Source organism: Eptatretus burgeri, chromosome 1 (assembly GCF_056783735.1).
Source record: "Eptatretus burgeri isolate ZD-2024b chromosome 1, Ebu_testis_v1, whole genome shotgun sequence".
NCBI lineage: Eukaryota > Metazoa > Chordata > Myxini > Myxiniformes > Myxinidae > Eptatretus > Eptatretus burgeri.
In genome coordinates, this window is record NC_140961.1 from 90,841,966 (window position 1) to 90,856,346 (window position 14,381).

At 40.5% G+C, this 14,381-nt stretch overlaps 1 protein-coding gene and 1 long non-coding RNA gene across 5 annotated transcripts in view; one reads left to right on the plus strand and one right to left on the minus strand.

Annotated features, from left to right (window-relative positions):
* The window catches only part of LOC147034939 (uncharacterized), a 202,761-nt gene extending 196,353 nt beyond the window's left edge, over positions 1 to 6,408 (minus strand). For both annotated transcript variants that reach the window (XR_015060820.1, XR_015060822.1), the window contains exon 1: positions 6,272 to 6,408. This is a non-coding gene — a long non-coding RNA (uncharacterized LOC147034939). The remainder of the gene's footprint in view (positions 1 to 6,271) is intronic.
* Positions 1 to 14,381, plus strand: part of LOC147034940 (uncharacterized) — a 65,856-nt gene that overhangs the window by 11,124 nt on the left and 40,351 nt on the right. For 2 of the 3 annotated variants that reach the window (XM_085891482.1, XM_085891502.1), the window contains exons 2-5: positions 5,518 to 6,549; positions 10,141 to 10,365; positions 11,982 to 12,182; positions 12,696 to 12,777. In XM_085891482.1, the coding sequence (XP_085747608.1) occupies positions 5,518 to 6,549; positions 10,141 to 10,365; positions 11,982 to 12,182; positions 12,696 to 12,777 (1,540 nt within the window). The remainder of the gene's footprint in view (positions 1 to 5,517; positions 6,550 to 10,140; positions 10,366 to 11,981; positions 12,183 to 12,695; positions 12,778 to 14,381) is intronic. The other variant, XM_085891491.1, reaches the window with a different exon arrangement.

Here is a 14,381-nt window from a genome sequence, read left to right on the forward strand (position 1 = left end):
AGTTGGTCAGAGTCCAAGTCTCACATCTGTTCAAGATTGGTAGCACCAAGGACTTAAAGACTTGGACTTTCGTCTTCCTGCATTGGTACAGACAGCTACACTCCGCATATTCCAGTGAATCCAGGACTCCCCAGGCCTGACCAAGACATCTATCGACCTCTTGCTCACAACATGTGAAGACATGAATATCACTGCTAAGGTAAGGGAATCTCTCTGTGATGTGAATATCCTCACCACAGACAAGTACAGACAAGATAGCAGCATCCAAGATGACAATGAAAGCCTGGATATTAGTTTTGATACTGGAGACATAATCCCAGTAGCTCTGACTCATTGAGCACATCGAGGGCCTCTGTAAGGATGTCCAGAGTCTCCGCAAAGATGACTGCATCATCTTCAAAATCAAGGTGGGAGTGGTTGACATTCCCAGATGAGATCAGGAACAAGCATGCATTTATAGTAGATCCTTTTCATATAAAACTGTAAATTGAAAAATGTAATAACAATTAACGCTTGCAATTCTCAAGCCTGGTGTTGGCTTAACAGTTAAAATGGCTGAGTTAAGATCTTAGGGTCTTGAGTTTGAGCCTCTGTTGTGTCATCGAAATAACACTAGATGAGTTGTCTCAGCTTGTCACTGTGGCTACATATCTCTGACATCCTCCCCAGAATCTAGTCCAGACAAATGCTGAAATGTGTGGCGGCCAGTACACAAACCCCGACGAACTCCAGTAACAACTGGAAATAAGTCATATATGGAAGCACCACACCTCACAGCACCAGAGATTATTCAGAAATCAGATTGATCAGCTTTCTTGGCACCCCATGAAGACCAAGGATCCTCAAGAGGGCACCCTGTTTCACTGAATTGAATGCTGTGCTGAGATCAACAATAGGCTGCAAGCAGCTCTCACAAGGTTGAATCTCTTATCTGCATCCAGGGACAACCCAAAGGGTAAGGATATGGTCAATTGTTGACCTCTTTGTTATAAAGCCAGACTGCTCTGGGTGCTGGTGCTCAAGCAGCTGGTGGTCAAACCCATTGAGAATATTATCTAAGCAAAGATCTTGCCTGGCACAGAGAAATGTCACCCCTGGTAGGTGTTGCAGTCTCTCTGGTGATCATCCTTCCCTTTCCAGAGAGGGACAACAATGCCCCTCTTGCAGTCAGGGTGGATGATAATTATGCTCCAAACAGAGCACAGACCTGCATGCAACAACACGAGTACAGCATTTCCACTAATCTTGAGAAGTTCTGCATGGATGCAACAAACCCCAGGAGCTTTGCCCCCTTTCAACCGGTTCACAGCAGCCTGTGTTTCCACAATCAAAGGTGATTCACAATTCATTGGAAGGTCAACAAAAGGGATAGTAACACCACTGACATTCAACTTAGTAGCTGGTATGTCAGCCTGGTAAAGCCTCTCAAAAGAACTGGTCCAATGGGCCTTTGCTTCAGACTCCACTGTCAAGAGCTCACCACACTCTGCTCCAAATGCAGCACACCAAGAGACAGGCTTGGACGAATGTAATGCACTGATTCTTCTGGAAGCAGGACGAGAATCACTTGACCACAGGTGATGCTCTCCCCTTTCACAGATTCCTCTCACATCGACCTCCTTGTCTGCCCTCAGCGCGCATACAATTTTATGCCTCAGCTCCCTGAACAGATTAGTTCTGCCATCAAGCCCGGCCCTTTGACACTGGTATTCAGTGTCCTTTGGGAAACAAAGTTCCTTTTCACCGGATGGTGGGTTCCAAGACACCCACCAGCAGCATCAAGGATGGTAGTCTTGAAGGCACTCAAGAACTCTTCAGGATACCCTGAGACACCCAGATCCCTTCGAACCCCCCCCCCACACTTATCCTGTTTGCAAACTCCTCAGCTTCCCTTTAATCCTTGAGCTTGTCAATATCCAGCCGAGGCTGGGATGGTACCATTCTCTTGGATTTGAGCCGCAGCTTCAGAGTTGCTACAACAAGCTTGCAGGAACTGAGCACTCCGGTGGACCCTTCAGTTCTGAAGAATCTTCCAGTGACCATCAAAGAGAATATGGTCATGACCAACATTGGAATACCAAGTCCATTGATGTGGCTGTGAAACCATGAACCAGCCACCCAAAATCCACGACATCCATCGAAGTCAGGAACTTAGTGCTATTCTGGTTCCTGGGTCAAGACCCATTGGAACCAACACTTGTCTCATAACCATCCCGATCAGTGCCAGATGATGCATTGAAATCCCCCAAGAAGAGAACAGTATCTTAACTGGGGCACCAATCAACCACCGACTCGAGTGCGATAGAGAATGTGTCCTCAGTGAGATCACTGACTTCAGTCAGAGCAAATACAGAGACCAGGGAAATGACTCCCAGAGATTGGCGAATCCTCAGCCTCATAATGGTCTTCACGTTGTGCACCATGAGGTGTGTGAGAATCTTTATATTACTAAAACTCTCATCTTGTATATATGTATGTTCCCGAAATACAGCCAAAACGGTAGACGATAGCGCAAAAAGTTTTGGTCCACCTTATTCACCATTCTCCTGCGGTGTGCAGTATCAAGTTTCATTCAAATCGGGCCACGAAAAAATTATTTAAAAATCAATTCCCGATTCAATCACGTACTCTTTGGGAGAATCTGATCATTGCAAACAACCTCAGCGGTATCGTTCGCTGAAGCTATCTTTTTTTTTATTAAATGATTTTGTTATCAATGGCTGTCACAACAGGAACCCAAGGGTCATCTTGGATAATATATTCTGATTCTCATTGCACCACACTCTGTTACAAAGCATCGGTGCTGCTGAAGCAAATCTTTGGCAAGGGTTACACTGGGTGGTTTGCCCTGGACTACACAGCAGTAATTACGGCAGGAACCACCAACCAGTGATGGCAGACACGGCGTCCAGTTTAACATCCATATGAGGAACGGCGCACATTGTTGTCTGTAAAATACCGGGATGACAGATTTTATAGCTGGGCCGACATTCAACCCCAGAAAATAGACAGCTTAGAGGAGAGTGTTCCACACCTCAAGGCCATTCTGCCAGCCCCAGTTGCATTGAATTTTTTATATTCCATAAGCAGAATGGAAATTAATATGCAAAGGTTCCACAGTTATCAAATCGAGAGGGGAGAGGAGAGGACCGAGGGAGGGGAGAGGAGAGGACCGAGGGAGGGGAGAGGAGAGGACCGAGGGAGGGGAGAGGAGAGGACCGAGGGAGGGGAGAGGACAGGACCGAGGGAGGGGAGAGGACGGAGGGAGGGGAGGGGAGAGGACGGAGGGAGGGGAGGGGAGAGGACGGAGGAAGGGGAGAGGTGAGGACGGAGGGAGAGGAGAGGACGGAGGGAGAGGAGAGGAGTGAGAGGAGAGGACTGAGGAAGAGGAGAGGTGAGGACGGAGGGAGGGGAGAGAAGAGGACGGAGGTAGGTGAGAGGAGAGGACGGAGGTGAGAGGAGAGGATGGAGGGAGGTGAGAGGAGAGGACTGAGGGAGGGAAGAGGAGAGGACGGAGGTGAGAGGAGAGGATGGAGGGAGGTGAGAGGAGAGGACTGAGGGAGGGAAGAGGAGAGGACTGAGGGAGGGGAGAGGAGAGGACGGAGGGAGGGGAGGGGAGAGGAGAGGACGGAGGGAGGGAGAGAGGGACGATGGGTGGACCTGGGGTGAGCAAAGATCATGAAATGTTGTGCTTAATGACCGAACACAAAATCAAAACAACTCCAGTCAGAACAACAGAACACAGAATGACACAGCACAGTTTGCATAGTCATCCACTGGCACATCTGCAAAAACTTTGACATTCCAGTTGCATAGAATTTGTGGGAACATAAACCCAAAGCGATCACTGAAAACATCGAAGTACCACTCACGTATGATCCAATGATTCCATTGATCGTGAACATTGAAAACAAAATATTGCAATCAGATATCATACTGTATATGTATGTATATATATATATATATATATATATATATATATATATATATATATATATATATATATATATATATATATATATGCGAATGGTTCGGTGGATGTGTGGAGTATCGTTGAGAGAGAGGAAGACAAATGATGACCTGCGGAAGATGATGGGAATAGAGTCTGTGATGGAGGTTGTGAAGAGAAACAGGTTGAGATGGTTGGGTCATGTGTTGAGGAAGGATGAAAGTGACTGGGTGAGAGGAGTGTTGGAAATGAGTGTAGCCGGAAGTAGAGGACGGGGAAGACCGAGAAAAACTTGGCTAAATGTGGTGGAAGAGGAAATGTGGGCAAGGGGATTAAGAAGGGGAGATGCAGAAAACGGTAAAGTGGAGAAGATTGTCATGGGGCCCGCAAGGCTAACCCCCGCTTTAGCGGGGAAAATGGCCTTTAAATGCTTGTGTGTGTGTGTGTGTGTGTGTGTGTGTGTGTGTGTGTGTGTGTGTGTGTGTGTGTGTGTGTGTGTGTGTGTGTGTGTGTGTGTGTGTGTGTTTGTGTGTGTGTGTGTGTGTGTGTATAAAGGCATGAAATAAAGAATAAGCAATGAACAAATATTATATAGACACATCATATCCTGTGTTCGGCGCAGTATAATACAACAAATATAGACGAAATGCCATATTTTAGCGGCCATATTTATAATCGAGATGGTGGCCACTCGGGGGGGGGGGGCGGATTTTTGGGGTTAATTGTTTTTTTAAAGAGCCCCAGGGGTTGTCGTATCCCTGTGCAAAGTTTCATGCTTTCTGCAAAAACTGTACGATTCTGGTGAAAATCCTGCCTTAGCCACTGCTGAACTATTAGGTTTTCACTCCTCTCTGTCTTTTTTGTTTGTCTGTTTGTTTGTTTGTCTGTGTGCAGGATATCTCAAAAAGTTGTGGACGGATCCAGATGAAATTTTGTGAACAGGTTCGGAGTTTGACATGGATGAACTTTTTAGATTTTGGTGAAGATCCTGATCTGGATCCAGCTCCGATAATTTTTTTAAGTGATTCTTCACTATTGAGAGTCTGTGCTAAAGCGATAAAAACACGATATCTCAAAATGTTGTGGACGGATTCGGACGAAACTTGGTGGACAGGTTGGGTGTGTGGCAAGGCGAATCGATTCGATTTTTGTGAAAAATCTGAATCTGGATCTGGATACGTGATTTATTTAATTTTTAAAGTGATTCTTCACCATTGAGAGATCAGGCCAAAAGTAATATTGTACTGTTTAGCTAGATATTTCAAAAATGTATTGGGCCCAATATGTTTTCGTGGATCAGGCATTACGTGGCAGAGGTATGCGTTCTACTGAGTGACATTCTAGTTTATTCATGTTTTGTGGTTGTGCAAAATGACTTGGGAGAAATGACTGCATGTTTCTTAAACCCTATAAAAATGAAAAAAGTAAAATCTCAAGAAAAACAATGCATAGCTTCGAGGTTTTGATTTTTATATGAATGTGATTATCTTGGTATTTTATCAGAAGCAATTTGAGGAGACTGTTTTGAATTTTTGTCTCATTTCTTCCTTCTTTGTTTTGCTTTTCAGTATTTATTGAAGAGGTTGCATCACCCCAGAAAAGAGGCCCTTGTGTAACACCTCGCAAGTCATCCTTTGTGTTTGATGGTCCTCAGAGTCCTCATTATGCTTGTATGCATCAGAAAGGAACAACTGGCTACATTTCTAAGACATCTGAATCAATGACTTGCAATGGAGAAGCTACCAAAATCATACATTTGGAGGCTGAGCACTGCAGTGCTCATGTGGATTCCATGGGACAACTATCCCTTTTGGAGGACATATCTGTAGCTTCTGATCTAGTTCTCGATAATGCATCTATGCTGACAACTGTAGATGGGAATTTAACTCGAAGTTCAGATCCTGCACTTCCTCAAGAGCATTTCATGACAACAAAAGCCAAACATGGAAACAGTGATCTATTGATTAGCACTTCAAAAGAGACAACTTACACCCAAAAAGGAATGCAACAAGGATGTACAAATGGAAGTGGAACAAAGACACCAAAAAGTTCCTGGATTTTTAACCCCATTCCTAAACCTCCAAGATCTTTTGCGAAGAAAGCAAATATTCACCTGGCTGAAAAAGCAATTTCTGAGGAGCATGACTTGTATTCCTCACCATTGTTAGAAGTGCAACAAAAAGCAGAGCCTAAATGTGATTGCAATATTACAGCAGATAGCACAGCAGAACAAAAAGTGCCAAGTGTAAATATTTCCTCTTGCATGAAGAATGACCAAGAACCATTTTTGAAACAGAGACAAGAACAGGAAAATGAACAAACATCTAAGTTGCTTTCTCCATCCAGGAGGGCAGGAGCAAGGAGATCAAAAGTGTGCTCGGTCATTTTGCCAGATCGGAGCCAGTTACCTCCTCCTCCACCCCCACCAGGTCACAAACCAAATTTCTACTCGGAAAACCTGAAAAGTAATGCAGCAGATAAGATGAATGTTAGTGAGGACATATTGAACTGTTCTGTTGAGAAAGCTGTGAGTTCTGGAGTATTAATTAAACCCTGCAGAGATGGGGCAAGGTATAAGACTTTGACAGTTTGCTCCTCAGGTGAGTTTATTCCTGTCCTTTAATGTAATGAATCGAATATAAATGAAAAAAGGGATACATAAGTAAAGACAGACATTGGAAAAGGGAATTATGCCCATCAAAGCTGCATAGTTAGTACTTTCACCCCAACACTATATTACAAACATGCAACATTAGACAAGTGGAATAAATTACGACAAGGCGGAATAATATAGCTCACAATGTGTGGATCAAAAATCAAACACTAACTTTTGTTTTTGTCTTTGGGGATAAGGAGGCATAAACAAATAACATGTCGGTAAAATGTGGGGAAAAATGTATGCAAGAAGGAGGGGAGGGGAGAATATTCAGGCAGGGTGCACACACACTCCCCCTCAAGGCAACATTTTGCACTGACATCTAAAAGCAAGAATCCATACCATATTAAATGTATAGTCTGTATTTATCATGATAAAGTGCTTTTTACAATATAGTACATCATATCATTTTTAGTGGTCATCAAAATTACATGTGCTCTCTTATCATAGCTATATCAATGACCTATCACTTCGCCACCTCTGTATCCTTTATCATTCAGTCTTCCCTTCCCTCTTCTTCCTTTACATCTTCTTTCAACATCCCTCCAAAGCTCCCCAACTCTCCCTTCTTCTTTACTCCCCACTTTCCCCATTCACTTCCATTTTTATTTTATTTTATTTTAAGTTTACAGTCCTGCCTCTTCCCCCTTGCATATGTTATGCACACATGACCTCAGAGTGAATTTATAAATGTGGGGGATCAAGGTTGAGCTTTTATCCAATTGTCTTGATGGTGTCACTGAGACCAGTCGGTCACACACATGATACCTTTTCCATCTGCACAAAAAGGAAACTGGATTTGATGGTGGGAAGAACCCAATATAAATGAAATTACGAACTTAGTTTATGTAGTATATTAACTCTGTGATAACAACAAATTAAAACAAAAATACTCTGACTGCTTTACTCACAGCATAATTGTGAAATTGTGAAGATTAGTGAACTTGTGAACCTCCGCCATCGAAGATGGACGGAGGTTACTGTTTTCATCCCTGTCTGTTTGTTAATTACGAAATCTAAAGATTTCGTAAGTATATTGATGACTTCCGTCCTCTGTGTGTTTGTGTGTTTGTTTGTAGGCAAGATAACTCGAGAATGGAAGAAGCTACCAATGTCAAATTACACCATGTGATTCAGGAGGGTGACGGCGAGCGCTGATTAGATTTTGGTCAAAGGTCAAGGTCACAGTGAGGTCAAACATAATTCCGTAAATTCATGTGGAGAAATGGAGTATTTTTGCTTCGGTTGACGTTACGAATTCGTTTTAACTTCGATTTTAATTTTGTCTTCGATTTTTTTGCAATCGCTTAGGACGCTCAACACTCGGTTGTCGAAATTCTGGTAAAAATCGGATGTTTTGGAGACGTTTTAAGATTGTATAAAAAATATTTCACTCGACACGTCACGGGTCGTCACGTGGTGCAGCACGCTCGAGCAGAGGTGTCGTTTATCACGTAAAGGTTTTGCATGTGTGCGCTGACGGTGTTTTCGAAAAAGATGGTGTTTAAAAGTCCTTTTTTAGAACCAATAAAGGTTATCGTCGTATGCCTGACTCGGTAAGCCATCGGATTATGTAAAGATTGTTGGTGGGTGGCCGGATATTACGGTTTTGTGACTTTGATAAAATAATATTAAATAATTGCGTGGAGAAATGGAGATTTTTGCTTCGGTCGACGTTACGATTTTTGATGGTTTGGTACAGAATCATCGTAGAAACTTATGGTTTGCGTCGCTACCTTCTCTAGAGACAGCTTTTATTAGACAAGGTCAGAGGTCAAGTTGACGATTTCGTAAGTACCAGTCCATGACTGCTTGTTTGTTTGTTTGTGTGTGTGTTTGTGTGTTTGTTTGTAGGCACGATAACTCGAGAACGGAAGAAGCTACGAATGTCAAATTACACCACGTGATTCAGGAGGCTGATGGCTAGCGTTGATTAGATTTTGGTCAAAATCGGTCAAAGGTCAAGGTCACAGTGAGGTCAAACATAATTCCATAAATTCATGTGGAGAAATGGAGTATTTTTGCTTCGCTTGACGTTACGAATTCGTTTTAACTTCGATTTTAATTTTGTCTTCGGTTTTTGCGATCGCTTAGGACGCTTAAAACTCGGTTTTCGAAATTCTGGTAAAAATCGGATGTTTTGGAGACGTTTTATGATTGTATAAAAAATATTTCACTCGCCGCGTCACAGCTCGTCACGTGGTGCAACACGCTCGAGCAGTAGCGTCGTTGATCACGTAAAGGTTTTGTGTGTGCGCGCTGACGGTGTTTTCGATAAAGATGGTGTTTAAAAGACATTTTTTATCCCAATAAAGGTTATCGTCGCATGCCTGACTCATTAAGCCGTCGGATTATGTAAAGATTGTTGGTGGATTTCCAAATATTACGGTTTTGTGACTTTGATAAAATAATGTTAAATAATTGCGTTGAGAAATGGAGATTTTTGCTTCGGTCGACGTTACAATTTTTGATGGTTTGGTACAGAATCATCGTAGAAACTTCTGGTTTGCGTCGCTACCTTCTCGAGAGACAGCTTTTGTTAGACAAGGTCAGAGGTCAAGTTGACGATTTCGTAAGTACCAGTCTATGACTGCTTGTTTGTTCGTTTGTTTGTTTGTGAGCAGTATTACGGAAAAACTCCTGGACAGATTTCGACGAAACTTGGTGGGGGGATTAGGTATGGTCCAAGGATCATGCCATTTGATTTTGGACTTGGTTCAAAGTCCAATATGGCCGCTATGGCGGCCATTTTGAAAAAAATATGTGAATGTTTGTTTTTGCATTTCAACATGTTTTAAGTGATTTCCAATCAAAAAAAAAATTGTTAGAGAAAAAAAAGAAAATTTTGCAACTTTTTTTCAAAAAAATTTCGATTTTATTTGAAAAATATTTGAATTTGTTTTTTTTGCATTTCTACATGTTTTAAGTGATTTCCAACCCCCCCCCCAAAAAAAAAACATATGTTGGAGAAAAAAAAAACAATTTGTAACTTTTTTTTAAAAAAAATTTCGATTTTTTTTTTTTGGCATTTTTACATGCGCGTCGATCTAGTTTAGTTTATTCAATCGTGGTTCAGTAGAGTCTGATCCGTTTTGACCTACAATGAATAGGATATCAGGTTCACTTAAGTGACTCAGCAGTATTGGCGGCAGAGGTTTTGCACTCTACCGAGTGCTCCCCCTATAGTTTCTTGCTGCATTTATCTTCTTTGATTTGTTCTACAAATAGAGCTAATAACCCAACATTTTTTTTCTTCAATATCATGTGAGAAAGGGGGGGAAAAATCAGATTTTGCTTTTAAGTTTTAACTTCATTTTCAAGAGGAAGTGATATAAATAGGCTCCAAAACGAAGTTTGTCACTCATGTCACATGTGAAAAAGTTAAATGGCATGAATGCTCAGCAAATTTATAAAAATTAAAGATAACACAATTAACTTTGAGCATTCTTTTTTAAAGAAAAGAAAACAGTGTCGTGGAAACTTTTGGAGGTTTCCTCTCTTGTAGGCTAAAATTACTTGCTTTTGCAAATTACAGATTTCTTGAGAAAGCCCAACGAAGGCACCACCAGCATGGTTGATAAACAAGCAAAGCAGGATGACAGTTCCAGAGAAGGTCACCCACCCATCATCCGAGGAATTTCTCATCAGGTGGAACACCGGAAACAATCCAACAGGCTACTTGCGGCACTGGGTTTGGACCTGGACACAATTGGAGGTTGGAATTGGAAGACGCGCCATGATAAAGATATTTCAGCAGATGGTATGCAGCAATCAAATGAATCCAAATGAGGAATTGGGTCTTTGACTTGTACCCTATTATGTTAATCATTATAAAACATTATAGACTATAAACTGAAAGGTGCAATATATAGATAACTCTTTTCATGAGTAAACCTCATCTTATTAAGAAAATATTATTCTGCTTACACGATCTATTTTTACCTGATGAGATTGATTGATAAAGAGGCATATTTTGATGGCATATGCAAGCATAGCAGAACTTGAGACATCCTCATCCCCAACATCCCATGTACAGCTGCCTCACATATCCTTCCACTTCTTTCGCTCTTCACAGTTTTCTCTTTTCACCACCATCCTTTTTCCTTTTGGGTTTATTTTCCCCTAAATTTATCCCCAAACCCCTTCTCCTGTATTACCTCCACCAACAAAGGCAAAGCATGTTATGTTTTCACCCCTTTCTGTCTGTTTGTGTACAGGATATCCAGTTCAGGACGGATCTGGATGAAATTTTGTGGACACGTTTGTTGTGACAAGGACAAAATAATTAGATTTTGGTGAAGATCCGAATAATAAAATTCGGATTTTAAGATTTAAAATGATAAAATAAAAGCTCAAACAATAAAAACGTTATGGCTAAAAAAAGTTCAAATGACAATTAAAATTTCAGGTCAATTGGATGAAAAGTGACCATTTTAAGTGATGCTGAACTTTGACCTTTTGATGAAATTATTAATTTGTTTTCTCCATATTCTCCTCAAAAAGTTTTGTTGAAAATTTGATACCAAATGCTCAAATGGTGAAAAAAAGTTACCACACACACACACACACACACACACACACACACACACACACACACACACACACACACACACACACACACACACACACACACACACACACACACACACACACACACACAGACACACACACACACCTTCTACATTTATATAGACATAAATATAGGCATATGGATATACATATATAAACTAAATATATGTACATATATATATATATATATATATATATATATATATATATATATATATATATATATATATATATATATATATATATATATATATGAAAAAATATATAAATATAATTTTTATGTATATATAATTACAGTATTTACAGCCAACACTTTTTGAGTATGCTGATTAATAAAAACATAAACCCTAGACATTAGATGAATGAGGCCTTCTTCCTACAGTGGACAGAAATAGACTGGCTTTAGGTGTTTTAACATAAGAAGGGTATATGTATGCAAAAAAGAATCAAGACTGGAATAAGTATTAGTTGCAGGTTTTCATGTGGAGAATCATGCTCATTGATGAGCTGAAGTAGGTTGTGGAACATTTAGAGAAAAACTTGGTGAACATTATACTTGGTATGTATTTGCTAAAATTTTCTGTTGTTGTATAACTAACTTTTCCAAAAAAACCCAATTTTATTTGTTTGGGGTTTGCACCATATTTATTTCATGGATGAGCAGTTTTCAATTTTTCTTCATCCTCAACTAATATTGATTTTATTACCTGGAGTATTTAAACATCGAAACATTACCTGGAAGTCTTTACCGAGTTTGTGCCATTCTTAAATTTTAATGATTTTCTTTTCTCCACATTTTGCGAGCAGTTCATCAGGAAGAATTTGAAGAAAATGTGGACAACAAGAAAGACAGTTGTTTGCAACAAAAAAGAGACAGACGCTGGTCTCATCACCTTGATATTTTGCTTTCCTTTGGGGATGTATTTCGCCGGATGCGAGATGCAGGTAGCATTGAGGATAAAACCAGTGGTGGCAGCTCAACAAGTAAAGCTGTTGATTCATTCAAAAGTTTGTATTGCATCCCCACATTTTGCATACACATCACCCATACCAAAGCACAGCCTTAGGAAGTTGTGTGATGTGATGAAGTAATGAATATAATCTATTTCATGTAAATTCAGCAAACCTGCAGTCAGTATTATTAATCTATGAACCATCACTTTGATAAAATGATCCATATTTCTATGGAATGCATTTTCATTGTCAGATCGAGGTTATGAAGATGAATTGCAAGATTATTTAGCTTTTGGAATGGAAGTGTAAATCAATGTTTTCTTGTTTTTTTTTAAATGCAAGACTAAGTTTTGTTTAAAAAGTCAATTTAAGAATTAAATTCGCGTTTGCTGAAAATTAGTTTTGATTCCCTTCAAAATTGCATTTTGTTGTAGTTTACCTTTTAGGTTTTACTTGTTTTCTCAGATAAAAGAGCTCAGCATGGAGAGGTATATATTTTTTTATGTAGAACTGTCCAAAGTACATTTTATTTGTGAAGATAAATGTGCATGCTTTCAACATTTTCAGATTCTGCAAGCTCAAGTTCAACAATGAGCGAGTCATCAAGTCCAATATTTGGACCGAAGACAAGCACTGAGATGGGAGAAAGGTATGTATCAACAGTCAACTTCAACAGTTTGAAGTTTTTTTGTTGTTGTTTGTTTGTTTGTTTTTACAGTGATCTAAGTTTTTTAGAGGAGCTTGTACGTACGTACGTACATACCTACATACATACATACATACATGCATGCATACATACACACATACATGCAAACATCTATCATAATAAATGTCAGTGTGTGTCCTTCAGACCGTCAGTGTGTCTCCACCATATCTCCAAAATCATAAGACCTCGCAGCCCCAAACTTTCCATGCACACAAAGGGAACTCCAAGGTAGTGCATGAATAAAAATTTGGTGTTGGGGTTAATTAAAACACCCCTTTTGAAGATAATTAACAGCCTTATTTAATTATCCTTTGTCAAGGAGTCATCCTTGGTCAGCCCTGAGTCAGCCCTCCATCAGCTTGCTGGGGTCTTAATTTTCCATTTCATTTGGCCTGATAAATATTGCCTCGATGTGGAACAGGCCGCAATGGTTTCTTAACAATAAAATGCTCATGATTTTTTTTCACTTTCCTCACTCATATCATTGAATGCCTGATCAACATACCTGCAAATTGTGGGATACATCACAATGGTTATAAGCGCCCGGAGACACCAGTGTTCATGGCTTTATTTCATTTCCACATGTGCAATAAACTCTAATAGAATCTCTTAACCTGAACCAAATTTCAGAATTTAAATTTCAAAATTTACCTTTGCAGAAGTTTGGACTGCGAAAAAAAAGTGTTAATTTTTCAAATTCGGACATTGTTTGACATTCTGGTCATCTCCAGGTGATGTTTGTTATAACTGATTGCTAATTGCTTGCCAAGCCAGCACTGTCATAGTAAACACTGAACAAAGACATCTGGAGTGTCAAACAATGTGCGACTTGGACAAATGAACACTTTTTTTTAGCTGTCACAACTGTTGCTAAGGTCAATTCCGTCATTTAAATTTTGAAATTTGGTTCAAATTATGAGATTCTCGAGCTTATCACATCTCAGCTGTACTGCTTATGAATGTCCAGAGAGTTGTATTCCCATATTTTTTGATACTCTGGATGGGCATGACTGGATGATGTTTATCTCCGGAAGGTGGTTATCTCTTGACATGTCTGGATGGTGTTTGTTTCCAGACATGTCCGGATGGTGGTTAACGCTGGATGTGTCCAGCAGTGTTTGTCTCTGGATGCGTCCAGGTGGTAGTTGTCTCCAGACATGTCCATATGGTGGTTGTCTCCGGACGTGTGTGGATGGTGGTTGTCTCTGGATGTATCTGGATAGTGTTTGTCTCTGGACATGTCTGGGCAGTGATCATCTCCAGACATGTCTTGATAGTGTTTGTTTCCAGATGTGTCTGGATGGTTGTTAACTCCGGATGTGTCTGAGCAGTATTTGTCTCCAGAAATGTGCAGGCGGTGGTTGTCTCCGGACGCATCTGGATGGTGCTTGTCTCTGGATGTGTCCAGGTTGTGGTCATCTCCGGATGTTTCCATTGGTGTTTGTCTCCAGAGCATGATCGTCTCCGGACGTGTCCAGACATTGCTTGTCCCTGGACATGTCCAGGTGGTGGTTGTCTCCGGACATTTACGGGTGGTGGTTGTCTCT